At 54.7% G+C, this 25,910-nt stretch overlaps 3 protein-coding genes across 8 annotated transcripts; 1 reads left to right on the top strand and 2 right to left on the bottom strand.

The window, feature by feature from the left end:
• Nucleotides 1-1,753: 1,753 nt before the first annotated feature.
• LOC112109306 lies at nucleotides 1,754-11,217 on the bottom strand. 4 transcript variants are annotated; one of them, XM_026654869.2, is made up of 7 exons: nucleotides 11,181-11,217; nucleotides 9,727-10,010; nucleotides 7,209-7,879; nucleotides 6,511-6,581; nucleotides 5,675-5,920; nucleotides 4,048-4,294; nucleotides 1,754-2,668 (listed from the first exon to the last, which is right to left on the bottom strand). In XM_026654869.2, the coding sequence occupies exons 2-7, from the start codon at nucleotides 9,939-9,941 to the stop codon at nucleotides 2,559-2,561; spliced, it is 1,560 nt and encodes a 519-aa protein (XP_026510654.1). In that variant the 5' UTR covers nucleotides 9,942-10,010; nucleotides 11,181-11,217; the 3' UTR covers nucleotides 1,754-2,558. The 4 variants fall into 4 exon arrangements, with proteins under 4 accessions (XP_026510654.1, XP_026510655.1, XP_026510657.1 ...); XM_026654870.2 differs by having other exon boundaries at nucleotides 9,727-10,007; nucleotides 11,181-11,212; XM_026654872.2 differs by having other exon boundaries at nucleotides 2,540-2,668; nucleotides 4,064-4,294.
• Nucleotides 11,218-11,442: 225 nt separating this feature from the next.
• Nucleotides 11,443-21,946, top strand: PNPO (pyridoxamine 5'-phosphate oxidase). Of its 3 annotated transcripts, XR_003369938.2 has the most exons (8): nucleotides 11,443-11,569; nucleotides 13,226-13,350; nucleotides 13,870-13,969; nucleotides 14,628-14,681; nucleotides 15,737-15,865; nucleotides 16,078-16,148; nucleotides 21,438-21,588; nucleotides 21,743-21,946. XR_003369938.2 is itself a non-coding variant. In XM_026654814.2 (7 exons), the coding sequence occupies exons 1-7, from the start codon at nucleotides 11,525-11,527 to the stop codon at nucleotides 21,481-21,483; spliced, it is 570 nt and encodes a 189-aa protein (XP_026510599.2). In that variant the 5' UTR covers nucleotides 11,443-11,524; the 3' UTR covers nucleotides 21,484-21,946. The 3 variants fall into 3 exon arrangements, 2 of the variants coding, with proteins under 2 accessions (XP_026510599.2, XP_026510598.2); XM_026654814.2 differs by having other exon boundaries at nucleotides 21,438-21,946; XM_026654813.2 differs by lacking the exons at nucleotides 21,438-21,588; nucleotides 21,743-21,946 and adding an exon at nucleotides 16,799-17,879.
• Nucleotides 21,947-22,917: 971 nt separating this feature from the next.
• PRR15L (proline rich 15 like) lies at nucleotides 22,918-25,233 on the bottom strand. The gene has a single exon (XM_029912255.1). The coding sequence runs from the start codon at nucleotides 25,144-25,146 to the stop codon at nucleotides 24,835-24,837; it is 312 nt and encodes a 103-aa protein (XP_029768115.1). The 5' UTR covers nucleotides 25,147-25,233; the 3' UTR covers nucleotides 22,918-24,834.
• Between the last annotated feature and the right edge of the window lie 677 nt (nucleotides 25,234-25,910).

A 25,910-nucleotide genomic window follows, 5' to 3' on the forward strand; every position in this document is an offset into this window, starting at 1 on the left:
TCTTTTGCCCATAATACCGACCCCCCCCACCTCCCCGCAGCCCATCACTGTGTATAGTGTATATTGTATCATAGACTATATTGCTTCCGTGTTTACTACATGTTTCAAAAACATATGGCTTGTTATTTTTGAGCTTTTAAATTAAAAAAAAAAAATCCACTTTATTTTTTAGGTGTAACTGCTTGAGGTATGTTTTATGAATTAAGTGACAGATCTGTTATTCTTTATTAACGATGTAACTGGCTGGCTGGTGCAGAGTCAGCCAAGAGTTTTTTCTTGCTAAATAAATTTAGTCGCCAGAGGCAAACCCAGCATGGGACGCCAAGGATCCTTTGTCTCATAAGCGTGACGCCCGGTAAGAAAGACCAGCTTTTGGGGAGAGGTGAGAAGGTTAGTTGGGGGGTGACCAGGTTAGTTGTTTATATACAGCACCAACAGACTCACTGAGATTTCAACCCCGTCCACTGGAGCCACCTACATTGTCTCTGCCCCAAGGAGCTGACAATCTACCTAGACAAGGCAAAGGCTGGGCGGAGAAAGATCGGCACACAGAGGGGAAGTGACCTGCTCAGGATCAGTGGCAGAGCTGGGAATGGAACCGAGGTGTCCTGAATCCCAGGCCAATGCCCCACCCACCAGACCACACTGTTATTTGTATTAAGGCCCCATTGTGCTAGGAGCTGTACATTAGAATAAGAGACAGTCCTTGTTGCAACGAGTTTTACAGTTGCTGCCCACTGGCTTTCATCTTTTGGAGCATCTCTTTAATCCTCCCGAGCTTCACGCAAAAAAGGATCCCGTCGGTGCAGGCGGGCCGGACCTCAGAACCATCTGTGGGTCTGCGAGTCCTTCTCTGGATGGGGCGACACAAGCTTTACCCTCTAACCTGCCTGACCTTGGGAAACGAGCTGCTGGTCCCCCCCCAGACGAGTGTCCATGTCGAGATGAACCACCATGGCCATAATCCCCCCTGGGGGCGTTCTCAACCAAAAATCAGAGGGAGGGGGCTGGCCCCTTTAAACCCCCTTCTCCAGGGCTGGGGCACTGTTGGGGAAGCCCTCGTGCTGTCCCTGCTCTGGGTACCCGAAGGCCTTCAATCAAGCCCCGTTCACCAGCCCCGGGCAGGAAAAAGTACAGCCAATGACTTTCAAAAGCTGCCCGGTGACCTGGAGGGCGGGAGAAATTGCTCTGGAACTGGAGTCATTGGAAAGTGTCCCCCTACCTCCATCCCTCCCCCTCCACACACACGCTGCCCCTGCTGTGCTCTGTTAACATCTCCTGGAAGCGAGAGAAGGATCCTCTTAAAGGAGCCAGCGTCATCGTTAGCTCATTCTCGAGAATGGGAAGGTGGGAACTGCTCCATTCTGAGCCTGCCAGAGGAGGCCAATAACTGCACCAAAGTGGCCACTTAGAATTCTCTTTCAGAGAGGCCTTCGGGCTGGATCATGGCTTCGGGGGGTCGGTAAGAAATAGTTCAGCATCTGGGACAGGAGGGAAGGAACGACGGTTAAAATTACCCAGCCTGTTTTGGCTGAGTCTACTGTAGGCAGCTTAGCATCCCAAGATGCTACTTTTAATCTCTATAACAACCCTAGAGACTATAAATTCCACGAGCTTGGGGAAGCAGGAAGGAGAAACAACTGAGCCTGCACTGTTACATTCCAGCCTTTATTAGGGAAGTTGGGAGGAGAGGAAGGATTGTTTTATTTACAAGAAATAGAGTATTTATGGGAACTTTTTTTACGGAGGGGGGAAAAAATGTCTCGCCCACAGTTAAATTCTTACAGGCGAGCAGAGAACTTGCCTGTTGAGCCAGGCCATGAGTCTCCGCAGGAGAGCAGACCTTGCCCGATGGGAGGGAGACTGAATCCCCCCTCACTCCACAGACTAAAGCTCTGGGTTTATCTACAGGCCCGGCCGGTAAACAGTCCGGTAAGAACTGTTTCAAAGCAGAAGTTCCCCTGCTCTGGCCAGAAAGTCGGCACTGTCCCTCTTCCAGTCTGATGCGCTGGGAGAAGCGCTTGCCCAGAGGCGGAGGAGGGGGCTGCAGCGTTGATGTTCAGCGTCACGGAGCCGGGATTCCAGAATGGAGCTGACGAGTTTTGAAAGAGGACAGAGATCATCCCTCCCTCCTCAGGGACTCGTTAGAACGGAAGAACACACCCGCCAGCTCGCTGCTCCCCCAGGCGCGGCAGATCCCAGACGCTTCATTAGAAGGCGTAAGTCACCCCTCCCCAGGAATGCACGCACCGAGGTCTGCAGGCTAGGACTGAGCACCCCAGGACGGCCACACAACAGGCGCTTCAGGCCCCGCGGGGCATGTACTAAGTGCACGAGAGCCCAAGCTGCACCACTGCTGCCCCCGTAACGCGTGCCGGGAGGGGCGCGTTATTTCCACCGCGCTCACCCCCAGAGCTGCTGTGTGGGAGGGGACCTGGGCCGCCAGCACCCCAGCGTCCGTTGGAGCGGGGGCGACGACGGATCCTCTGAGGAGCGTTTTCAGAGTTGGTTCGCTGTTGTCTTGATGGACGTTTGGGAGGCCCCGGCCCAGGCGCCATCTACTCCATCTTGATGATCATTTTCTTGACTGCCCTCCGGGAGGTGCCACACTTGCTGTTGATCACGGCGTTGAAGTTGCAGCTCTTGCCGCACACTTTGGTGACGTACTCTGGAGGAGGGTGGGGAGGGCAGAGAAGTGGAGCAAACAACCAGAGTCGCTCTGGCTTTTTATGAATCCACTGAGATGAATCCTGCCGGATCCCAGCATGCAAACCCCTAAGACCCTGCAGCATGTGGGACCCAGACAAGGGCACCAGGCTCTCATCCCAGAGGTGCTACTAACTTGCTCTGCGGCCTGGGGCATCACCCATCCAATCTGATCTTGCATTTAGCCCGTTGGTCTCTTCACCCTCTGTGTCTGAATCCTTTGCTGCCGAACGGGGTGGTAATCCCTACATCATAGGAACTGCACGAGGGCGGCGGATTAACTAGATCAGAAACACTAGTGAGTTGAAGGTGTGTAAAGCGCGGGGGGACGTGACTGGGGATCTGGGCTGCCTTGGCTTGTGGGTGCCCAATCTGAGACCCCTTGATGGGGTTTTCAGAAAGCACTTAGCACCGGCACTCTGAAAATCAGGACCCTTTAAGGTGCCTCGAGTGGACCCTTTCTGGAAACCTTGGCCTGCATCTGCTGTTAGAATTGTTCCGGCGTCTCCGCCTGTCCAACCCAGGCACACAGCTTGGGGTATTAAAGCTAACCCTCTCTTTCTGCAGCCTCACGTGCTTCTCACCACTAATGCTAGGTGGTTACGTTTTGTTATTCGCTGGGCCGGGCCCAATGACTCTTTTGGCAGTAACAATGCTGCTGTGTTTGGGGGTCCTGAACTACGGCAGAAGGGGGAGTTGTACCAGCACAGATGAGGGTACGGATAAAATATATTCCCAAATAGCAGATTGGATGGTTCGAGGGGCTGGGAATGGGCTCTGAGCTTTTCCTCTCTAAGTCCCCAATTCAAATCAAGCCCGGCTCGCCAGGGACTGAAAATCATCATCTCCCTGGGGCGGTGCAGGGCCAAGGTGAAAGGAGTGGGGCGGCTCGGTCCTCTTGCCAGTAGACAGCTAGTCCCGATCCCCAGCAGCCGTCACCACCTCGGCACTAACTGGCCAGCTCTGGCAGTCTCAGCAGGGGAGCTGAGAACTGAACCGGGCATGCAGACCGGAAAGGCTGCCTGAGGAAAACCCCAAGCAGGCCTCAGCCCCGTTGGCTTTGGTGTGGGACGGACACTTGAAGTGCCCCTGCCGGTGCTATCTGCCGGCTCTGTGGATTCAGTCCCAGGCAGTCCGACTTCGCACCAAACAGAACCCCTCCTGCTGGGCAAGGACAATGGAGGAGGTGAGCAGAAGGAACCTGTCGGCCAGGATCAAACAGCGTCATCCTGTCCCTTCTGCGGGGGATCGACACCATGTGCGCTCTCCACCCTCTGCGTCGTCGGGAGCCCCAGCCTCGCCCCATCTCCCTCCACAGAGCCCCCTGCCCACCCCCCCTACCTTTGATAGCATTTACCACTGCGACCGGCAGGCGGATGGGTTTCTCCATGGTCGTGTTGTTGTGGGCGATGCGCTGGCCGGTGGCCGAAGACCTGGCGAGCGTCTCCCGGGAGAAGAAGTAATCCAGCAGGCGCCTGGTCATCAGCTTGGGCTTGTCGGTAGAAACCTGCGAGAGGTCGTCCAGCTGGTGGTGGGTGATGTAGACCCCCGAGTTGGGGATCAGCTCCAGCTTGGGCCTCCCATTCTCCTATGGCAAAGGGAGAGACGCCCCTCGTCATTCTGCTCTTTGTGGATGCCCGGAGTCTGGGGAGACTCAGGCAGACCCCACCGTGCAGGCTAAACAAGCGACAGACGCTGGGCTAACCCCAGCTGTCCTCTCTCAGGCCCAATCCCATTCATCTCAGTGGGGGGGATATCAGCCCTCATTTTACAGATGGGGAAATTGAGGCACTGAAAGGTTGAGTAACTTGCCTTGGGTCACACAGCACGTTACTGGCAGAGCTGGGAATATAACCCAAGAGTTAGGGGGGAGGGATAGCTCAGGGGTTTGAGCATTGGCCTGCTAAACCCAGGGTTGTGAGTTCAATCCTTGAGGGGGCCGTTTAGGGATCTGGGGCAAAAATCTGGTCCTGCTGGACTAGATGACTTCCTGAAGTCCCTTCCAACCCTGATATTCTATGAATACTAGTCTTTCTATGAAAGTCCTGCTCCAACCACTAGACTACACTCCATCCTACAGCCAGGATTAGAACCCAGGAATCTTGCCTCCCTGCTCTAGTCACTCGACTGCACTCCTGCCTTTAAACTGGAATTTAAGCCTTTAAAATAGGGCAGGAAGGTGTTTGTCCGAGAGCAGGGGCCACACTCCGAACTCCAAGCTGAGTCCTGCCGCTCACCCCAGATACTATAGGGCAAACCTGCACCCCATTGCTCTCGGGAGAGCTGCCAGAGCTTGGCTAACACCCCCGGAGCCAGCAATAGGAGTCTCCTCTCTCATTCTGCCAGGAGAGGCTTAATGCTCCATTTCCGCAGTCCTCGGGAATCCAGGCACCTTTTAAGGCTGGAGCAGCTGCCTGTTTGGGCTCGGTTCTCCTGCCCAGCGCGGCGGGGGGCAAGCGTGGGCCCAGGGAATCACAGAAGCCTGAGCTTGGCATGCGCTGGCTGATCGGTAAAAGGAAGAACCGAGGTGCGTCTGTTGCCGATTTAGGAAGACCCCGTCGCAGCCATTTCCCCAACCCGTTCAGAGTCTGCCTGGGTCCCCTTTAAGAGAGCTGGAAGTGGTATGGGTGGGGCAGGATATGGAGCCTTTGAGCCAAACAAAGAGAGAGGGGATCTCAGAGCAGGGCCCGGTCAGCTTCCCTCGGGAAGCTGGGAAGTAGCTGTGGTCCCTCCAAGTTCAGCCTCTGCCCGGACAAGTGTGGGACCGAGGTGTCCACCTGTCCTGCTGGAAGGGTAGGGATGGTCCTGGCTCCAAGGAGAAAAGATAATGCCCAACACTCACTCTCCCCCCGAGGCGTGTGCGCCACCCCCTATTATGGCTAGTGCCCCCCCCAGGGTCCCATTAGGCAGCATCCCCAGGCATTCAATGAGCAATGGCCCACATAGGAGCTGATCGCGGATCACCCACCTCCACGGGCGACGCCCACACCGGGGTGCCATCGGGCAGCGTATCTTGTATGTTCTCCTCCCATAAGCAGGTGGCATCGCTGAGCGTGACGGGGCTCCCCGAGCCGTCCTCTGTGCTCATCCAGGGTGGGAAGCCGCTCGGGACCCCAGCTCGCATCCTCCAGACTGGGGGGCTTTTTGGGACCTCAGCTGGGGTGCACCTCTGCTCCCCCACAGTGGGAGAGGTGAATGGCTGGAGGCCATTGGCCTGCAATAGGAGCGAATGCGTGGTGGAAAAACTGAGTGATACATGAGCTACCCCTTCCTGCCTCTGCCCCTGCCCGCTTCCCAGGAGGGGACAGGCCCTCCATAAGCTCTGGCCCAACCTGCTTTCAGTTCTCGGCTCCTCAACACCAGAAGGAAACTGGAGGGTGTTCAGAGAAGATCAGGGTCCTGGCTGGAGGAACTGAGCTAAATCGGTGAGGCTTGGCTAAACAGGAGGATGTGATCAGAGGCTATGGAGGGAGGAAACACCAAGGGGGTGCCCAGGAGACTCGGCTTGCCCCTGCAATGATACAATGGGGTTTAACTGGGATATGGGGGCGGGAGGTGAAGAATGACAGCAGAGGGTGTGGGATCCTCTCCCCAGGAGCAAAATCCCCTCCATTGTCTGGAATAGTTAAAATTACACTGGGCTAACCCTTAGAAAATGTTCTCCAGGGCTGTAGGGCTGGGCAGATGGGCTCGAATGGGGTTTCTTCATCTCCGGCCTCTGATTCGTACGCACCCAGGGAAGCCTTTCGCTTCCAAGGCGCTGGTAGCTACCGCTCAGACAAGGGGAGACGCTGGGACACCCACCTGCAATGCTGCGTTGCTCTCCAGCAGCCCCACCAGGCCTTTCAGGAACTGGATGTTGCTCTCGTTGATGTCTGGGGAGAGACGCGCGCACAGAGACAGAGCTGAGCATCGCAGAGGAATTCCATCCCTGGCCAGGCCTCAGGCTGAGCTGGGTCACACGAGAGTCCCAGACACGCACAAAGAATAGGGGTCCTTCCCTATCCACCCTGCTGCTCACCTTGTGCCCACTTCTTGCCCAGAGCTCCTACAGGTGTCTGTCCCTTTGATCCCAGCCCAGGAGCCTCTCTACAGAGCTGGCACCCGTGTAGCTGCCCAGACGGCAGGCCGTGCTCTTCTCTCTAGGCAGCACACTCGAGCTGGAGGCGGGAACGCCCAGCCAGGCGCAGGGGGAGGCCAGAGTCTGCGGCCGAGCCCAGAGCTCACACATGGGTATTCCCAGCTCTAACCTAGGGACATGGGGTTTGCCCATTGGTCCATCAGGCTGAGCTGCTGCCTCCAGGCCTGACACCTCAGGATAAGGTGATGCCCCCACCACGCACGCTCTGATGCCTCTAGCCAGCTGGGCACCGTTTTAAGAGGGGAATGCAGAGACCAGCTGAGGCCTCGGAGCCCGAGAGCGGGTTAACGCCATCGGAGCTGGCAGAGCTGCAAACTGCCTCCACGATGCTAAGGCAGGAAAGGAAGGAGGATTCGGTTACCAACACCGCTGTTTCCGGGCCCCAGCACCGTCCTGCCTGCCGCTGCCCCTGCCCCGCTCCGGCTGGAGAGGAGGTCGTTCTGCTCCTCTAGGTTCCGGAGCTGGCTCTTCAGCTGCTGATTCTCCAGCTCCAGCTCCTTGATCCTCCTCTCCTGCCCCGTGGCGGCCTCTTCGCGAGAGGCGAGGAGATGCCGCAGCTCGGCCATCTGCCGCTCCAGCTCCTTGACCAGCTCAGCGTATAGACCCGTCACCTTGCTCGCTCGGCTGCTAATGCTGCTGCCTCCTGAGGGAGCTCGGCTGCTCCATGGGCAGCCGTCCTCGAGTCCGTAAGTCAGGGATGGAGACTCCAGCTGCTCTGTGCTGGGCCTGTAGAGCACCGAGGCCCCAGAATGAGTGGCTCTGGGATTGTCCAAAGTCCTGGTGTGTGGCAGCCCGTCCTGGGGACGTCTGCTGTGGAGATCCAGGCTATTGCTCTGAAGGACGTGTCCAAAGGGGGACGGGCCCTGGGGCTGTGGCCCGCTCAGCGCACGAGGGAAGTGAGAGACAAGGCTGGGACTGGCCTGGGGTCCGTTGGAGAGCCTGGGTCTTTTCCGGTTCTTGATCTCCTCTTCCACGCACAGCAGAGAGTGGCTGGGCCTCCCAAGGCTGCTCAGGGCTCCATGGGGTTGGGCGCTGGAAGCAGACAAAAGCCAAGAAGAAGCGAGTATAATTAAATCACATCTTTCCAGCCCTTACTGTCTCCAAATACTGTACAAACTGTGTGTATGCACATGTGCGCACGCAGCAATCACATCACCCACCAGTGAAATGCAGCCACCTCTGGGGTGGTATGTGGCAGCTGTTTAACACGGCAATTTATGGGAGGAAGTGAAGGAGAATGTTATATCCACTTGAAACTCCAGGGGGAATTTCTGGAGGTAGATTGGAACCGCTGGAACTCCACCACTGGGCAGGCTATTGGGGCTAAGTCTTGTGAAAAGTTCCAGAGGATCTTTAACGGCCACAAGCCTTCAGGATTGTGGCTTTCGGTGTAATTCAAGAGACGGTATATTCAAAGCCCCTCTGACTTCAGTGAGCATTGCAGGGGCCTCGCACTTCTGCGAATCCAACCTAAATTGCTGCTAAGCACCTCCTGGCATGCTGCCGAATCACCAGCACTGGGGTGGTCTGGGGAAGTCTCCTGGACAAAGACACGGCTCTGCTTAGCTTGTGAGATCAGACAGGTCCTAGTGACAAAGAGCTCTTCCATTCCCCCCCCCGCTAACGCATTCACTCGATCTAGGGACTTAGATGGCCCTCCTCACTGCAGCATCAGAGCCACTCACCCTTATTAATGGACTCAGATTCCCAGGCCAGAAAGGATCATTGTGATCATCTAGTCTGACCTCCTGTACACCTCAGGCCAGAGAACTCCCCCAAACAATTCCCAGGGCAGATCATCTAGAACAACGCATCCAATCTTGTTTTAAAATTGCCAGTGATGGAGACTCCCCCATGACCGTTGGTCAATTATTCTAATGGTTAATGATCCTCACTATTAAACATTTACATCTTATTTCCAGTCTGAATGGGTCTAGCTTCATGGGAGCGTGTTAGACCTTTCTCCACTAGATTGAAGAGTCCATTATTAAATATTTGTTCCCCATGTAGGTACTTACAGATCAAGTCACCCCTTAACCTTCTCTTTGTTCAGCTCAACAGATTGAGCTCTTTGAGTCTATCACTACAAGGCGTTTTCTAATCCTTTCCTCATTCTTGTGGCTCCTCTCCAATTCATCTTCAAAGCACACACCTGGGGTTTTTAAGGTCAGGCTTGACAAAGCCCTGGCTGGGATGATTTAGTTGGGGAATTGGTCCTGCTTTGAGCAGGGGGTTGGACTAGATGACCTCCTGAGGTCCCTTCCAACCCTGATATTCTATGATTCTATGATATGGGGGAAACTATTATCCCCACTTTACAGACAGGGAATTAAGGCACGGGATAGAATAAGCAGCCTAAAGAGTCCGCAGCAGAGATGGGTGTAAAACCCAAGTCCAGCGCCCTATCTGCTACGCTCACACGAGGTTCTGAATTGTAGCTGCTGCTTCTGGGGCTGTGCAGAGTCATTCCCTAGGAATTGGGACCAGAGGGCTAAGGGGAATGGGAGCTGGTGCCTTTTCCCTGTCAGGGACAGTTCAAATCCAGCCCAGTGACTGCCAGCTGTTACCATCCGTTGACTGTTCAAGGGATTGTAAGAAAAAAGTTTCAGGGTCACAATCCAGTTCCTGCTGGGCAGGTGTCCCATAACAACAGCAACCATTAAAGCTGGAGGGGAAGTAGCTTGCCCAAGGTCACCCATCAGACCAGTAGCCAAGCCAGGAATCAAACCCAGGTCTGCTGAATCCCAGTCCAGGACTCTAGCCTCTAAGCCACACTGCCTTCTGCAAAAAGTCACCTCAGGCCCCCACTACCGTGCCTTCTCACCAGTTCTCAGTGGGTCCAGCTGGGTGAATCTGTTGTGGCATGTCCCCCTTCATACCTGGTACATTCTGGGGGGGCGTGTCCTCGGGACTCCTGGAGCTCCAGCTCCTGGGGCTGTTGGAAGTCAGGGCTGCAGAGAACAGCACCTTCCAGCCCAGGCTCAGGCAGTTTGTACAGTGGGTGATCGTCTGGCTGCTCGCCATCTCCCATCCCTTGGTCCATGGCCTGGAGGTGGCTCTGCAGAGCCTGCAGGTCAGTGACACCGCCAGACATTGCCTCTCATAGTCACACCTTCCAGCCCCAATGAAACATAATGAAGGAGAGGGAGGAAAACTCAACCTGCTGAAGAGAGAAGGGAGAGAGAGATGGGAAGAGACACCAGCAGGAAAAAAGAAATGGAAAAGGATTGTATACAAATACCAGTTTTGATCTGACACTGTCCTAACACCCTCACTATTGGTCCAGTTGATCCAGCCCCCAACTTCTACCCCTCAGCACCCATACACACATTCTCTTGGTTTAGGATTTGTTTAGCTTTCCATCCTTCTCTCTGATTAGCCCCATCACCCTCTCCTCTGACCTGGTTCCCCCATCTCCCTCCCCTCTCTCTGATGCACACGTCCCCCTCCTTGTCCCACATCTGATTCCCCAACCCCCCTCTAAAAACAGCCGTTTGCCTATTTTGACACCTGCTTCTCCCTCATCCTGTCCCTGTCTGTCCCTGCACTGCTCTCTGTTCCCTTCTCCTCCTCCCTTACTACCCCTGCCCTGATCACCCACTTTGCCCTCTGTCTGGCCTCCTCCTTTTTTTGTAACCTCATAGAATCATAGGACTGGAAGGGACCTTGAGAGGTCATCTAGTCCAGTCCCCTGCACTCTAGGCAGGACTAAGTATTATCTAGACCATCCCCGACAGGTGTTTGTCCAACCTGCTCTTAAAAATCCCCAATGATGGAGATTCTACAACCTCCCCAGGCAATTTAGTCCAGTGCTTAACCACCCTGACAGGAAGTTTTTCCTAATGTCCAACCTAAACCTCCCTTGCTGCAATTTAAGCCCATTGCTTCTTGTCCTATCCCCAGAGGCCAAGAAGAACAAATTTTCTCCCTCCTCCTTGTAACAACCCTTCATGTACTTGAACCTGTCTATTCCTGTCTCTTTTCAGCTCTTTTCTCGTCTTCCTTTCCTTGTCCTCTGTCTGATTTCCCCCCCACTCATGACATCTGTCTGATCCCCATCCTCTTCTCCTTGCCCTGACTGAACCCACTTGTCTTCTGTCTGGAGCCTTGTCTGCTCCTCCTCTCTGTTTTCCCCACATGTCCCCTGTTTGCCCCTTCCCTCTGTCTATTCCCCCCACATGTCCCCTGTCTGCCCCCTTCCCTCCTTGCTCCTGTCTGTTCCCCCCACGTCCCCTTCCCTGTTTCCTCCATATGCCCCCGGCATGGACCCTCCCTTTCGTCCCCCACCTCCTGTCATCCACCCCCATCCTTCCCTCCCCCCGGGACACTGTACCTTTAACATCCCCTCCATGTGCCTGTTTACAGCCCTGACACCATTTCCTGGTCCCCGAGTCCCGCCCCTGCCGCTTCCCCACTGGCTGAGGTCTGGCCCTGTCTCCCGCCTGATTGGAGGCCAGGGATCGGCTCCCTATTGGCTGCTGGGACAGGGGCGTGAGCTGAAAGCGCCCCGCCCCGGCGTGCGGGACGTCCGGCGTCCTGCCCTCTTAAGGGGCGGGGTCTTTGCGCGCGCGCGGCGGGGGCGGGGCTATGATGCGTTACGCGGCGCGGAGCGGGCTGCGCGTTTGGGCCTGGCTCGGCTCCCGTCCCCCTGGGCAGGTGCTGGCGCCGGCTGCAGCCATGGACCTGGGGCCCCTAAGGAAAAGCTACCGGGGGGACAAGGAGGTGAGAGCGGTCCGGGGGGAGGGGTCCAGGTGGGGGGGCTACAGGGGCCTCCCGGGGGGGCTACAGGGGGGGACTAGAGTGGAACCGGAGGGAGGGGTCCGGGGAGGGGTCCGGGGAGGGGCTACAGGGGGAGTTGGGGGGGAGGGGTCCAGGTGGGGGGGGGGCAGGGGGGGGGGGGGGGGGGGGGGGGGTTCTAGGGGGGGGCTCAAAGAGGGAGGTGAAGGGGGCGAGGAGGAGGAAGGAGAGGGATCAGAAATCTGCCCCTCCTCCCCCCCACAGGTGGGGTGCACAATCACCCCTCCCCCACAGGTGCCCGGGCTGGCAGGTGAGCTGGTCTTGACCCTGCTGCCCCTTGAGGCATGGGGCTCCCTCCCCTAGAGGCTCCCCCAGATCCTGCCCTGCTCTTATCCCAAGTCTGGGTGGGGAGTCATGGTGGGGATCACAGAAAAGCCCTGTGAGGGCCCTGTCCATCTCTAGGGACCAGGATGGGTTCCTTGCTCACAGCCAACCTGTGGCACTCGTCCATCAGGGGACAGCGCAGAGACCAGCAGTACAGCGGGGCTCAAAGAATGAGATGAGTTCCTGGAGCACAAGTCCATCAATGGTTATTAGCCAGGATGGTTAGGGACACAGCCCCATGCTCTGATTGTCCCTAACCTCCGTTTGCCAGAAGCTGGGATTGGACGACAGGGGATGGATCACTTGATGATTCCCTGTTCTGTTCATTCCCTCTGGGGCACCTGGCATCGGCCACTGTTGGAAGACCGGATACTGGCCTAGATGGACCGTTGATATGATCCAGTATGGCCATTCTTATGTTACCCACAGGGCTGTACCTGACTTTAATAGCCCGCCCTTCTGTCTAAGGACTTGGCTACACGAGAGAGTTATAGCGGTATAAGCTAAGGTGTGAATTTAGATTGTGGCTGTTCTGGTATAACCCCGATGTGGACACTCTTATTCTGGTATGAGAGGACCTTTTGACAAGTTAGTTTATGTCAGTTGGGAAGGGTTGAAGTTAAACCAAAAAATCCCCCCATTTATTCCAGAATAAATGTGTCCACGTACGGGGCTACACCAGTATAATTAGTTTAACCGGTAAAACTTTCCCATAACCACCTGTGAGGGACCTAAATACTAATCTTAATTTACAGGGGAAACTGAGGCACAAAGAGGCGAGAGGGTAAGGTCCTGCAGAGCTGGGACTAAAATCCAGGTCTCCTGACTCCCAGGCCCATGATTTAAGCTTCAAGACCAGCCTTTCCATTAGTCAGCATGGGACAAGACAGCAGCTTCAGAGCTCAGCTGTTCTAAAAAAATCAACAAGCAGTGAATGAAATAAAAAACCAGTGTATTCTCCAGTGGCTAGAACAGGGAGATGGGCAGGACAGCGTCAGGACTTTAGGTTGTGTTTGACTCTGTCGTTGGCTCATTGTGTGACTTTAAGCAATGTGCCTCCTTTCAAATGTGGATAATCAGAGACCGTTCAGCGGGCCAGGAGTTGTGACACTAAACTCCTGTGGGCTGGTTCCTGCAGCTACAGGGTTAGCAGGATTTGAGATGATGTGTGGTGAAGTGAAGGATCCTGACGGTTGATGGGTGGGGGTGTAACACTCCAATTCTTCTGCTCCTCTCCCCCGTTTCTGTCCTGTGCAGGCATTTGAGGAGAAACATCTCGCCTCCTTTGACCCGATTAAGCAGTTTGCCGTGTGGTTTGAAGAGGCCATGCAGTGCCCCTCGATTGGCGAAGCCAATGCTATGTGCCTGGCCACCTGTACCAGGTGGGCATTGCAAGGGAGTCGCTGGCCCAGAATCTCTCCTATCTGCGTCTTTGGGTGGCTTCCTTTGCTGCTTTCCTGCAGTGAGATGCCCTGCCAGCTTGCGTATCCTGGGCTGGGTAACCTGGCAAGTAGGGGAGCAGACAGCTTCCGACATGTTTGTATGGATAGTAAGGAGCGGATCCAGAGGCACAGCTATGTATTGGAACAGGACTGGGCATTTGCCCTATTACACCAGACAGGGGACCCAGCCAGCCCATTATGCTGGCTCCAGCGGGGTCCAATCTCAAATGCTTTAGAGGAAGGCAAAGAAGCCTGTAATGTGCAGCCTCCTATAATGAGGTACAGGGTGAGAGAGGGTGGTGAATCGTCCTTCCTGATCTCCGCAATGCTCAATTCATGACCAGAAAGAAGAGGGTAGATTCCCTTCACCTTTGCCTGGGCAGGAGGGCAGTCTCTGGAATGTATGTCTGTATGTGCTTGCACTTCTGTGTTGACTGGTGCATTTGTTCCCTGGCTCAGGGATGGGAGGCCCTCTGCCCGCATGGTGCTCCTGAAGGGGTTTAGCCACAATGGCTTTCGATTCTTCACTAACCACGAGAGCCGGAAAGGAAAGGAGCTGGTGAGAGCTGCCTCATGGGTTACAGACCATGTTGTTCATGGATTTGTGTGGGGCATGTCACTGAGGGCTGGGTTTGGTTACGCTCTGGCACCTCTGATGGGGGTTGGCGGGGCGCCAGGAGGGAGGATCTTGGGGGACATAAGATGTTGACCAGCAAGCTGGTAAACTACCCACTGGCCTGTATTTTCCATGTCTGTACGGGCACCCGAACTTTGCTCAGCTGAGGGGCAGGACGCCGACTTGCCAGGTGCTCAAGGTCTGCACCAGGCTTACATCAAATCAAGTGGACAGCAGCTGCCTCTCTCCTTCGGTATAGAAGAGCAGCCCACAGATACACCTCAGGGACCAAAGTGCCTTGGGCTATGTTGATCCTAGGTGTGGGGATCAGAGAGTGGGAGGGAGATATCTCCTTGTGCCCCCCTCCACTCCCCATCCTGATTTGATCAAGGGGATGCATAGCATGTTGGCACCTCCCTATGGGCTGTGTTGGCTTAGTCTGTCGTGTGCTCTTAAATTCCTCCAAGTCCCAAACCCTTGAGCAGAGTTTAAGCTAGGAGAGGTGGGTAATTTCTCTAGCTTTTAAGATGTGACACGTTACGCAATTGATGAAAGTCCTTTGTTTTGTGGCTTTTATTCCCCCCGCCTCCCCACTCTGCAGGACTCCAATCCTTTTGCCTCAGTCGTCTTTTACTGGGAGCCCCTTAATCGCCAGGTGAGTTGTGCCTTCTGATCCCGAGCAAGGGGAGGAAGCGGCAGTGGGGGTAGGCTCAGCACCCTGCATGCAGTATCATAGTTACTGGTGAGGCCTGTTCGGGCGAAGTGCTAGAGGAGATGGCAGATGCGGTCTGCTTCAGAGCCACACTGGTCTCTCTCGCTCTCAAAGTGCAGACCGCAGCACTGAGCAGAGACCCTCTATTTGCTCATCTTGGGCTGGGGAGGCTTCTTAAAAGCTCAAAAACTGCTTCACATCAGATGGGACGGGTGACTGGAATCTGTAACTTACTCAGCTCCTTGGGGGCTGCGACTTTGACAGCTTGAGGTATTCTCACAGTGCTAGACTAGCTTCTAGGTTATGAACTGATCTTACAGAGAACGCTCACACACCACTGAATGCAGCTGCCTCTGGGATGAAAGGTGGTAGCCGTTTAACAGCCCTCAGCAACACTGCACAATAGTTCTTAGAAGGGGAATTGAAGAATAACGCCAAGAAGTGAGTTTATTGACTTGAAACTGCAGGGTGATTTAGGTCAGCAAAATATAATTACCGGAGGCGGAGACTGTTTCTCAGCTATGTACCAGAGAAAAAAGGGAGGGAGCGGCAGGTTCCTTATGGGGGAAGGAAATCTAGGTCTTTAATAATGGACAGCGGGGAGAGGCACTGAAACCAACTGAGTTCTAAATGGATCTCAGGTGGGTTCTCTAGACCTTCTTCCCAATTGACTCTGCCTGAGGTGAGGGCTGGTGAGTTGGCTGCCTTTCGGGGAGCTAGTTCTCGAGGGGAGTTAGAGCTCTTTCTACCCTGCAGGATGTGGTGGTGATTCAAACCGCCTCCTCCCCATCTCACGCCGGGGTTGGGGATCACTTGGTATAACAGCAGGGGCCGGAGTCAGCACTTGACATTTGGTGAATCCGCAGAGGGAGGATAGCCTGATGCCCCACCCTGGATCCTAATCTTGTTGGCAAAATTAACTTGGTTTCCTTCTGGCCCCTGGCGGGAGTGTGCCCACCTTCCTGGGGCCAGGTCCCATCCCACTGTGGCTGTTGCAGGTGCGTCTCGAGGGCTCTGTGGAGAGACTCCCGGAGGAGGAATCGGAGCACTACTTCCACTCCCGGCCCCGAAGCAGCCAGATCGGGGCGGTTGTGAGTCGCCAGAGCACCGTGATTCCCGACAGGGAGGTGAGGCTCAGTGGGACTCGAGGGCGGGGTGGATTGTGCTGGATTCCGGCCCCTTGGGTGTCTCAGAGCTTGTTCCCTCGCTGTGTGTCCCAGTGCATCTCCCCTCCTACCGGGGACAGTGAGGGCCCCAGGCCATGCTTTGCCTGCTATTTGCACGCGTGCTCCACGGCAGGAAGCCCCAGGCCTTCAGACTGTCTCCCTTTCCCTTGCAGTATTTAAGGAAGAAGAACACAGAGCTGGAAGAGCTGTACCGGGAGGGAACCGTGCCAAAGCCTGCGTACTGGTGAGTGGTGCTTAGTGGGGAAAATCTGCTTTTGTGTAAGTTAGGCCTGGTCTTCCACTCTCTCCCTCGGTGTGCCTTCCCATTCCTCTGCTACACCTCCGAGTGCCTCAGCTGTGGCTATTAGAAACTGGGGGATGTTGGTCTTAAAACGGCCAGAAGATCTCGGATTCCCGGCTGGTAGAGATGGACAGACAGCACTTAGGTTTAATCTTTCCAAAGGGTGGTACCTCTCCGTAGTGCTGCTGCTTCCCCCTCTGCCCTGCAGCATCAATGTTAGATTTAGATTGAAGGCCAGGGGCAGGGCTTGAACCTAAAGCTTTCATGCAGCTGATTACCAGCTCCTGACAAAGCCTGGATTTACTTAAAGGACGCTTCGGGAATCAGTTAAGGTTGAGATTGGCCTGCTTCTGAGCTGTTCCCTGCAAGAAGATGCAGAGCCCATCCCAGAGCAGCGAGCATCATTGGGCTTGACGTGGTTGTGTGCGGACGCCTCACGTCCTTTTTAGGTGCCCACAGGCCGTCGTGATATGTGCTGTGTAAAAGCTTAGCGCCATCCGCTTCGTCGTAGGGAACTTCCTGGTCCTACTTGGCTTTGTATGAAGGCGGCTGCTGTGCATGGGCGCCTCTAACAGCATCTGTTTTTCCCTCAGGGGGGGATACATCCTGAAACCAGACGTTGTGGAGTTCTGGCAGGGCCAAACCAACCGCTTACATGACCGCATCGTCTTCCGGCGCCTCCGGGACGCCGCTGCCCCCACGGGACTCATGACACACAAGGGAGAGGGGAACTGGGTGTATGAGAGGCTTGCCCCTTGAAGGCCAAGAGCGAGATCATTTCACACAGGGACCTGGGATATTTTCAATACCCTTCTGCCCCCACCCCCCTACCCAGGAGCTGCGGAGGATGGGGTACGGCCCCCTTGCTCCTGCACTTCACAGGGCAACTGTCTTAACTTTTACAAAACCAGGCAATATTTGGGGGTGCTCAGAGGTGCCAGATTGGCAGCCCTGGAGACTGAAGCCCTCCATCTATCCCAGTGGGAGCTTCCCCTGCCAAGGCGTGTCTGCCCCGATGTAAAGGGGCAACTCTAGGCCTGGGGTCAGTTCAGTCTCCATAGCTCATCTGATCCTGGGCATCTCTGCTGAACCGGCTGATGAAGCATGTGTCTATGGGGGCAGTTAGTGCCAACTGTGTCATGTGGATGCTGCTTCACAGGGAATTGAGCTGAGACCCGCCAAACTCATTTCACAGAGAGGCCATTGGCTAGTGAGTCTCTCGGACCTCTTGTTGGTTATCTGGACCACCTACCAAGGGGGTGGCTGAGACAAAACCACAGGCAGGCTGGCTCTCCTGGACAGCCTCCCTGTAAGTGCCTCCTGCCTGAGGGCCCCCCTGTTTTAACCTGCCAGTCCTCAAGCGCCAACGTGACATGGGGAGCAGACGTGTTGTGTGCTCGTTAGCTGTAATTGGGTGTTTAATTTTGTCCAGTGCTGCTTTGAGTGCAATAACGTAACCGATTCTGGATGCAGACAGAGCAATCATGTTGTTGGTAATGTCTGTGGCTGTGATATCTGTATAATCTCTCTGTATAAGGATGTTCTCCTGCCAGACTCCAGCCTGGGGGCGGTGCCTCCGGGCTTAGAGCTGCTTTTATCAGTGCTGGTGTGTAAAGTCTCCCTAAATGTATAAACTCACAAATAAAGTCCAAGCTGACGAGTGGCGCTGGAAGGGGATTGGGTTTACTATTAACTTGTGTGTTGCAGTTTTTAAAGGGGAAAAAACATGCCTACGTGGGGGGAGGGACTGGTTTGTATTCTTCTGTCTGTCCAGCAGGAGGAGCTGCGTTTGTTTGTCAATCTCTCCCCCTGGCAAGCAAGCGGTGCCAGGGGCCTTAACCCCCAGCAGGGGGAGCTGGTCTCCCGGCCGCAGAGCAGAAATTTGTCCGGAATGTGTGTGTTCCCTGCGTTTGCTCTCGCTTTCTTGGGTTGTGTCCCAGTGAAACTGCAGCCTGATAACCTCTGCCCTCTCCCGGCTCCTTGCGCGAGTTTGCACCCTTAGTCATTTGCTTCCTCCCCAGCCAATCGGGGTCAGGGTCTGTTGGCTGTTTCACTTGTGGTGGCAGGATTCCCATGCAGCAGGGGGAGTGACCAACCGCAGGCCCTAAGCACTTTCTTTGCTCTTAGCCTAGGGCTCTCCCTTAGCCCCAGGCCTGCCTGTCCCCCTCCCTCCTTTGCCACCTCATCGCTGCGTAAGAGCAAAAGCAAAATGCAGGGACTGCAGTGGGGAAGCGCCCTCCTGTCTCCCAGTCCCGCTTTTATCCACTTGTGACCAATGAGACCCCCTCCCTGTGGGGATTGTCTTAGGAAGGATCAGTTCCTTTGCCACGCAGGAGACAATGAGCTGCAAGCGAAGTACAGAACTTCCATTCCCCTGCGCGGGGGCTTTCGTAATTGTCCGTGTCTGGGTTTCTTGCCTGGCTGCTGGCGGAAGCAGGTCTGCTCTGCTCTAGCAATTGCCCCCTTGTGCTGGGAGCGGTGAGGGGAAAGCAGCAGCCTCCTGTGGCCCTTTCTCATGGCGTACGGAAGGGAGGGATAGTGGGCCAGGGGGGGGGGGAGGGGAGAAACAGGTGCATCAGCTGTCCTGCCGTGAGTGCCTCCATCAGCCTTTGTCGGGCTGCACAGCTAATCAGGGTGTCGCTCTTTCAACTGCAGGCGTGGCAGCCTGGCTGGGCCGATCCCCCATGAACTATAGGTGCCTGATACCTTTAACCGAAGGGATGGGTTTGTTACGTATCCTCTTACCGCTCGCACAGCCCTCGTTGGAGCCCCCCCCCCCCGGCTGCAGACTTGGGGGAGAGCTGCAAAAGTTGCGTGACTCTCATCAAAATACAGCTCCTCTTCAAACCCCCCCTCCCTGTAAGCTAAAATAGCTAAAGCCAGACCAGTCACAGGGGTGCAGTAGGTTGTAATGGAGTGGCAGGCCTGGCCTGTTGTTTTGCTGGGAGGCTCAGGGAATCAGGTGTACCCCAAGTAGGTTTCACACACAGCAGCCATTTGCATAGGCTTAATGGTTCGTATTCAAATGAAGGTTTGAAGCTGCAGCTGATCTCTGAATGCCTGAGGGGAGTAGTGCAGATGAGGGAAAGCTGAGGAGAAGGGGGACCCCTAAATTCTGATGCAGATGGGGGGGCAGGATTGTCAGTCTAGAATAAATTCTGAGGGTGTCCCTGGCTGCGGCAATGGGAAGTGCTTGGGAGGGGTCGCAGGTTGGCTCTGAGCAGCAGGGAAGCGTGACCCCCAAAGCTGATCTCTGCAGGAGAGGGGAGATCCCAGCTCCGTGTGAATGGGGGTGGAAAATCATCCAGCAACAATAACTTGGGAGTGAGTCACTCTCCACACCCTCTGCTAACTAAACAGAGAGGAGCATTGCAGAGCCCGAGGGCTAGCTGTGTGCCCAGGGAGAAGGGCTGGGGACCGCACTGGGCTGTGGGAGTCCCAAGGGCAGAGGTTGTATCCAACACAGCTTTGGTTTCCAATACAGGCCAAATAGCTGTGAGCTGCCTCCACCCCTCCTGGGCTGTTTCACAACGAAACTAGCAGATGACAGGGAGATAAAGTGTCTGTTGCTACCGGCTGTTGCAGTGGTTGCCATGGCATCTTCTGCCTGACATGGCTTGAGGTTGTAAGTACTTTGAACCTTCCATAGCCTCTTTCCAAGGGGATCTCATGACATTTCACGTATGGGTGAGCTCCATTTCACCGGGAGGTGAAAAGACTTGCACGTCTGTTGTAGACCTGGGTATAGAACCATGGAATCCTGACAACCCCCCGCCGTAATCACCACTCTTGTGCCAGAGCTGGGATTAGAGTCCAGAGGTCCTGACTCATGGTTCCCTACTCTAACCACTGGGCCACAGGGGGATGTGGGTTGGAGGCACCCAGACCCCCAGTGTGCTTCTACCTGGGGACCACAGCTGGCTTTGGTTCTAGGTGGAGCCCACAGTTCGCTCTCTTGCAGTCTCCCCTTTGCGAAGGTGCAGGTTCATTTTCCTCTGGCCCTTTGGAGTGTGGCCTAGAAGCTGCTGGAGCAGGTGACTAGGAGGCAGGATCCTTGTGTGCTATTCACAGCTCTGCCACTGACTCACCACGTGCCCTTGGAGTGGTCTCCGCTCTGCAGGCGGAAGTTCAGCCATCCATAAAATTGCAACAGCGCTTGCCTGCTTTGCGAGGGCGGGGAGGGAGGGTGAGAGCCAGGGAGCGTCTGTGAAGCCGCTTTGAAGAGGGAAAGGGTCAGATCATTGATGTTTGGGTTTTAAATACTAAGCAAAACTCTGGCCAGCCTTTTCCGTTGCCGCTGCCCTAGTCGCCGATCGGAAATGGAATCTGCTTATGTCCGTTTCTGGAAGAGGAAGGATGACCCAGTGGTTAGGCCGCTATCCCGGGCAGTAGGGCACCTGCATTCAGCTCCTTGCGCTGCCCCAGACTGCCTGGGTGACCTTGGGAAAGTCACTTGGGCCCAGATCCTCAGTTATTTAGGCACCTAACTCCCATTGAAATCGCTGGGAATTAGGAGCTGACACACCTCTGGGGATCTGAGTCTTTAGGGTCCTTGTGCCCAGCTGTGAAAGGAGACCAGCCCTGCCCTGCCTCCCCAGGGTTTGTGACGACAGGTCCCTTAAAGATGGCGGCGCTCAGCTACGGTGGAGATGACGACCAGATGCCTACCCCAGAGCGGGTTATTTTAAAACGAGAACATTTCAAAGCAGTGTCTTTAAATGAGATGAAAATGTTTCCTACTCCGCTGCCAGGAGTCAGGCAGCTGGGTAAGCCCGGGGGGGGGGGGGGCGCCGACTCAGTGACTGGGATGAGACATCGTCTGGTTGGCTGGGGAGATCAGCACTGTGGATAGAGATACGGGAAAGAGCAGGAGGTTCTGCTCTGACAGGTCAGAGAGTAGCCCGTGGATGAATGAACTCGAGCAAAGAACTCCCCCAAAATCCAGAACCTATCTTAAAGGAGCAGTAGCAGACAGCTGCCGCCTGTCTCTGCTCCCAGCTCGGCTCTGCCGCTCCCCCTATTCGCATGGCCGCGGTGTTTAGGAGCCCCAGTCTTGGACCGGGCCTCTGTTGCGATAGGTTCTGTACAACCACGTTAAGCTGAAAGCTCAACTGCTTCCTGCCGAATTATTTCCTCTCCCAGGCTTACCCGAGTGCTCTAACAAGACGTGAGCAATGTGATCCTGTTTAATAGAAGATTAAGTGACGAGAATATTTCCCCCCTCCCTTGCAGCTTTTCCAGTGTCCGTTTAGAGCCGCTGTACCTGGCATGCAGCTGAATGTAAGCTGGTCTGTCAGGCTGAGGACAGCTAGGGTAGCTGCGGTGAATCTGACGACGGGGGAAATAGACCAAGATTTTCTACTCTCAGTGACTAATTACAAAGGTGAGTCAATTCCCAGCCTTTGCAGCTGCCGCTGATGGGCAGCAGCTTGAATTTTGCTTGAAAACAGGATTGCAAATGCCCAGATGCTGCAGTATGGGCTGCCGTGTAAACAGGTCTCCAGCGGCCTACTGCCTTTCCTTCTCCATCCCCATAGGTCTTAGCCAATAGTTACATCCTTCTTCCTCTCCACCCACCTGTTCAAGGAGCTGTGGTTCTCACTGATCATTTGTCTGGGACAAAGAACACCTTGTGTGTCTGCAGAATTCTTCCCCTGTTTATTTTGGTAACAAACTATAAGGGTGGAGGCTTCTGAGGAACATAATATCCCTGGGTTATCTAGTGGCTGTGTGTTTGTGGAGTGGCTAATTATTGGGGGCGGGTGGGGTGTCTGAATCAAAGCTGGTGGGATAATATGGCCTTTGTAATAACTGGAAGGTCACTTACTTTCTTTCCTTTCGGCTTCAGGCTCAGCCACTCCCTGCTAATAAACAGAAAATCTTTTTGAGCGTCCCTGTGAAACTATTTGTGTTGATCACAATGCTCAGGCAAGGAGGGGCCCAACCTGATTCACCTCGCCCCCTGTCTGCTGGGGCAGCAGGTTTGACTCCTGGCATCAGGCGATGCGGTGGGGGGAAGTCCGTACTGGGCACCGGTAACATGAGGTAGCGACAGGGCTGGGTGTGCGTGAGTATGGCTTTCGCTGGAATGGTGCGTCTGAAAGCATCCCTCTGAAACAGTGCTGGAACTGGAGAGCTCTCCACCAATGCACCCTCGTTCTAGAGCACTTCCCACATGGCTCTGGAGCTCCCCCAGTACGTCTACATACACGCTTCACCTCAAGAGCGAGAGTCCTGAAAATAGCATTCCAGAGACTCAACAGTGGCACCAGTGAGGCCCTGAAGTGGGGTGACCAGATGTCCCTGTTTTATAGGGACAGTCCCGATATTTGGGGCATTTTCTTCTATAGGCGCCTATTACCCCCCACCCCGTCCCGATTTTTCACACTTGCTGTCTGGTCATCACCTACAGCTAGGTGCAGGGAGACACCACCTCCCTTAATTTAGGGGGAGGGATAGCTCAGTGGTCTGAGCATTGGCCTGTTAAACCCAGGGTTATGAGTTCAATCCTTGAGGGGACCACTTAGGGATCTGGGGCAAAATCAGTACTTGGTCCTGCTAGTGAAGGCAGTGGGCTGGACTCAATGACCCTTTAGGGTCCCTTCCAGTTCTACGAGATAGGCTATCTCTATTAATTAATTTATTTAATTTTTTTATAGATACAGTATCACCTGCCCCCTTGTCCAGTGGTAGAGGGTGAGGGTCCCTTGATCTTTCCAAGCAGAACAGTTTTCAATCTGATCCAAGCCCTGGAGTGTTTTCACAGATCAACCACTGAGCTCCCTTTGTTTTCAGGTTTGTTTATTAACAAAGAACATCTATAAACACTTACAAAAGATGCATCTTCAAAAAACAAATCAGTGTCAGGCTCCGGATATGAACCCTAACTATGAGCTACAAGCGTGTTTTGTCTCTTAAGGGTGCAAGGTGTTACCCCACCCCCCCATAAGCCACCGCAACTGGCCTACACTTTGCGTACAGTGGCTAAACCTCACTCTCACAAGCATGGGGAACGGTTCACCTTTTAACTGCCCACCCCATGAATTAGTGACTCTGAACATGAAGAAAGCACCAGCCAGGAAGATCAAGGCCTCTAAAGTAGCAGCAGCAAAATGGCTCTTGGAAATTAAAAGGGCCAGCAAACTTTTCCTTTTGTAACCCGGGGGGGGGGAATTCTGCATCATTGCAACAGGCGCTTCGGCCAGAAACAACGTGAATTCAGCAGCTGCTGCTGTGCACAAAGTTCAGCAAAACATGCGCGTTTTATGAGTGCAAAATGGCTTGATGAGTGAGTTATTAGAATCTCTGCTGCTAAAGTCCACCTGGGCTGCCAGGTACGTGTGGCTGGTAGCCACTCAGAGGCAGATGAATGCAGTTAACAAATAACCTTGAATTTAAGTTACTGGGAACATTAGCGTGTCCTTCAGCATTTTTCACCTGTGCAGAAGGAAACTTTAAAAGTGAGATTATGGTCCGAAAGCTGACTCAAAAGATGGCCCCTTATTGCTCATTGCAGGAAACCGAGGCATAGTCCAGGCTTTCTCATTCCCGGTGCTCCCGTGCTAATCACGAGACTGTCTGTCTTCTCCTCTTAGAGAGTCACTCTGGCAGACTCCAGCTGGTTTCTACATCAGCCAGTGCCCAGCAGTGAGAGAAAGTGAGTCAAAGAAAATAAGCTCTCAGGGCCGTAACCCCGTTCCAAAGCCCCCAGACCCCCCACCCGACTGGCAGCAGTTTTTCCTATCAGTGGAATCTTTAGTTCTCTTACCCCAGTGCCCCCCGCTGGCTGGAAGATCAGATCTATCCAAGTGTTGCTCTGTAGTAGCCAGAGGCCAAGAGAGGCTATTGCTACAGCTAAGGGTGGTTCTCCTTTAGCTCAACTGGCTGAGTGCTGCTATCCAGGACATGAAGATCACGGGTCCTATTCCTAATTCTGCCTTGAGTGGTGCAGTTCAGCTGGTGACTGCCTGTGGCCAAGTATTTCTCTTTCCCAGGCCAGGGAATAATCTCTGTGGTATTAAAAGGTGCAACCCTGTCTCTCAGCCAATCTTATGTTTACCTTTCCTGTGTCGGTGGGTGCGGACAGAGCGGAGGCTAGTTGCTGGGAAATCCCCCAGGGCCGAGCCAGATGAAGTTCCTAGCCCTTCTCAGCCATCTTCTAGGTGCAGTGGTAGAACAACAGGGTGGATGAGAATGAACTGGCTCCTCCCATCCCATGGCCCCCTGCATCAACCGCTGGCTCTAGCCACGGGCTCTTGGGCACCGCTGAGGGTGTTTGCAAGAGGCCTCTGAGCTGCTCTGTGTTTGACTCCTCCCCACCTCCAAGGCTTCAGAGCAAGACCTGGACACCTCCAGCTCATGACAATCCCCCAGTGGCATTTATTTTAAATATGATGATTTGTATTAAATAAAAAGTATCGAGTCCTTTCTCCTTCGCGAGTGCACGTCAGGACCGAAAGTCTTTGAAATCTACAGCAGGGTGGCCCCTGCCCCCTTGTTACTTCATTTGCGGAGAGAACAGAATTGACATCTAGGCTGGCTCTGAGTCGTGACGGGTCCATGCGCAAGGGCCTCAGGGCGTTGGTCCCACCCTGCAGCGCTTTCCCCCCAATGCCTGCTTTCCCCTGCCTCACTTCTCCTCCCGCTCGCCATCGGCGAAGAGGTTGGGGTTTTCAGCCAGCGTGGCTCGCACTTTCTTCTTCTCCTTGAAACGCCCGGAGTTGGAGACCTTGACATGTTTGCCTTTTGTGTTCTTATCCACGATCTTCTCCAGCCGGGCATTGAATTCACTCTCGGCGCCACCGTTGCTCCCTGCTTCTGTCCGTGTGGCCTCCTGGTGGTTCTCGTTAGCATAGATGTCTGGGCTTTCGTACAGGACCTTGGGGGTGGATTTCTTCTTCCGCAGGAAGGTGAGCTTCCACCAGCTGTTGGTCTCTGCCATGGTGGTTTCTGGTGGCAGAGGAACGTGTCTCTAGAGAGAAGGCAGATAGGTTAGCAGACCCTTTTCCTAAGGTTTGCTGTTTGCCTGGACAATTGGATCAATTTTATACCATGCCCTCCCTTGGAACGGAGATGAGAACCCTGGATCTTCAGCTCCAAAACCACAACGGTGCTAAGGGAGAGCTCCTTCAGATGGCAGAGTAAGGACAGGTCCCTTTTCTACCCTGTGGGCTGATCATTAGAGGGCAGCATTGCTTGCCCACATAAGCCAATACATTCCATTGTCCATCCCCATTCTGCGCCATCTGATTTGTCTCCACTTTTGCCCGTCCCCTTTCATGGGCGTGGGTCAGCGTGACCATCCCTCTGCTGGTTGGGATTCCCTTCAGAGCCCATTGCCCCCCAGGGAGAGGGCCATTCCATTCCCCCCCCCCCCCCCCCCCCAGGACCAACGCTGCCAACAAGAGAGGAGGAGCAGGCATCCCCCGTGCGGTTGTTTCTGAAGAAGCTGCTGCCGTGGTTGCTGTGGGGGAAACTCACGGCTCAAAACTCAGTCAAGTCTCAGCAAGGCCTCTGATGAGACCAAGGTCAAAGGAGCGGTGGCCCCCGCAGCTATTGCTTTGTGGTGCTGTGTTTGCAGCCTCGACTCACTGCAACGTGCCGACGCAGCCTGACGCAGCGAGCCTTCGGCGCCCGCAGCGGGCGCTATTCATTTGCAAGGTGCTAGGGCGCTAGTTTTGGAGGCGGGAGGCCTGGGGAGGGTTC

This window comes from Terrapene carolina, unplaced genomic scaffold (genome assembly GCF_002925995.2).
Source record: "Terrapene carolina triunguis isolate 2854851 unplaced genomic scaffold, T_m_triunguis-2.0 Scaffold193, whole genome shotgun sequence".
NCBI lineage: Eukaryota > Metazoa > Chordata > Testudines > Emydidae > Terrapene > Terrapene triunguis.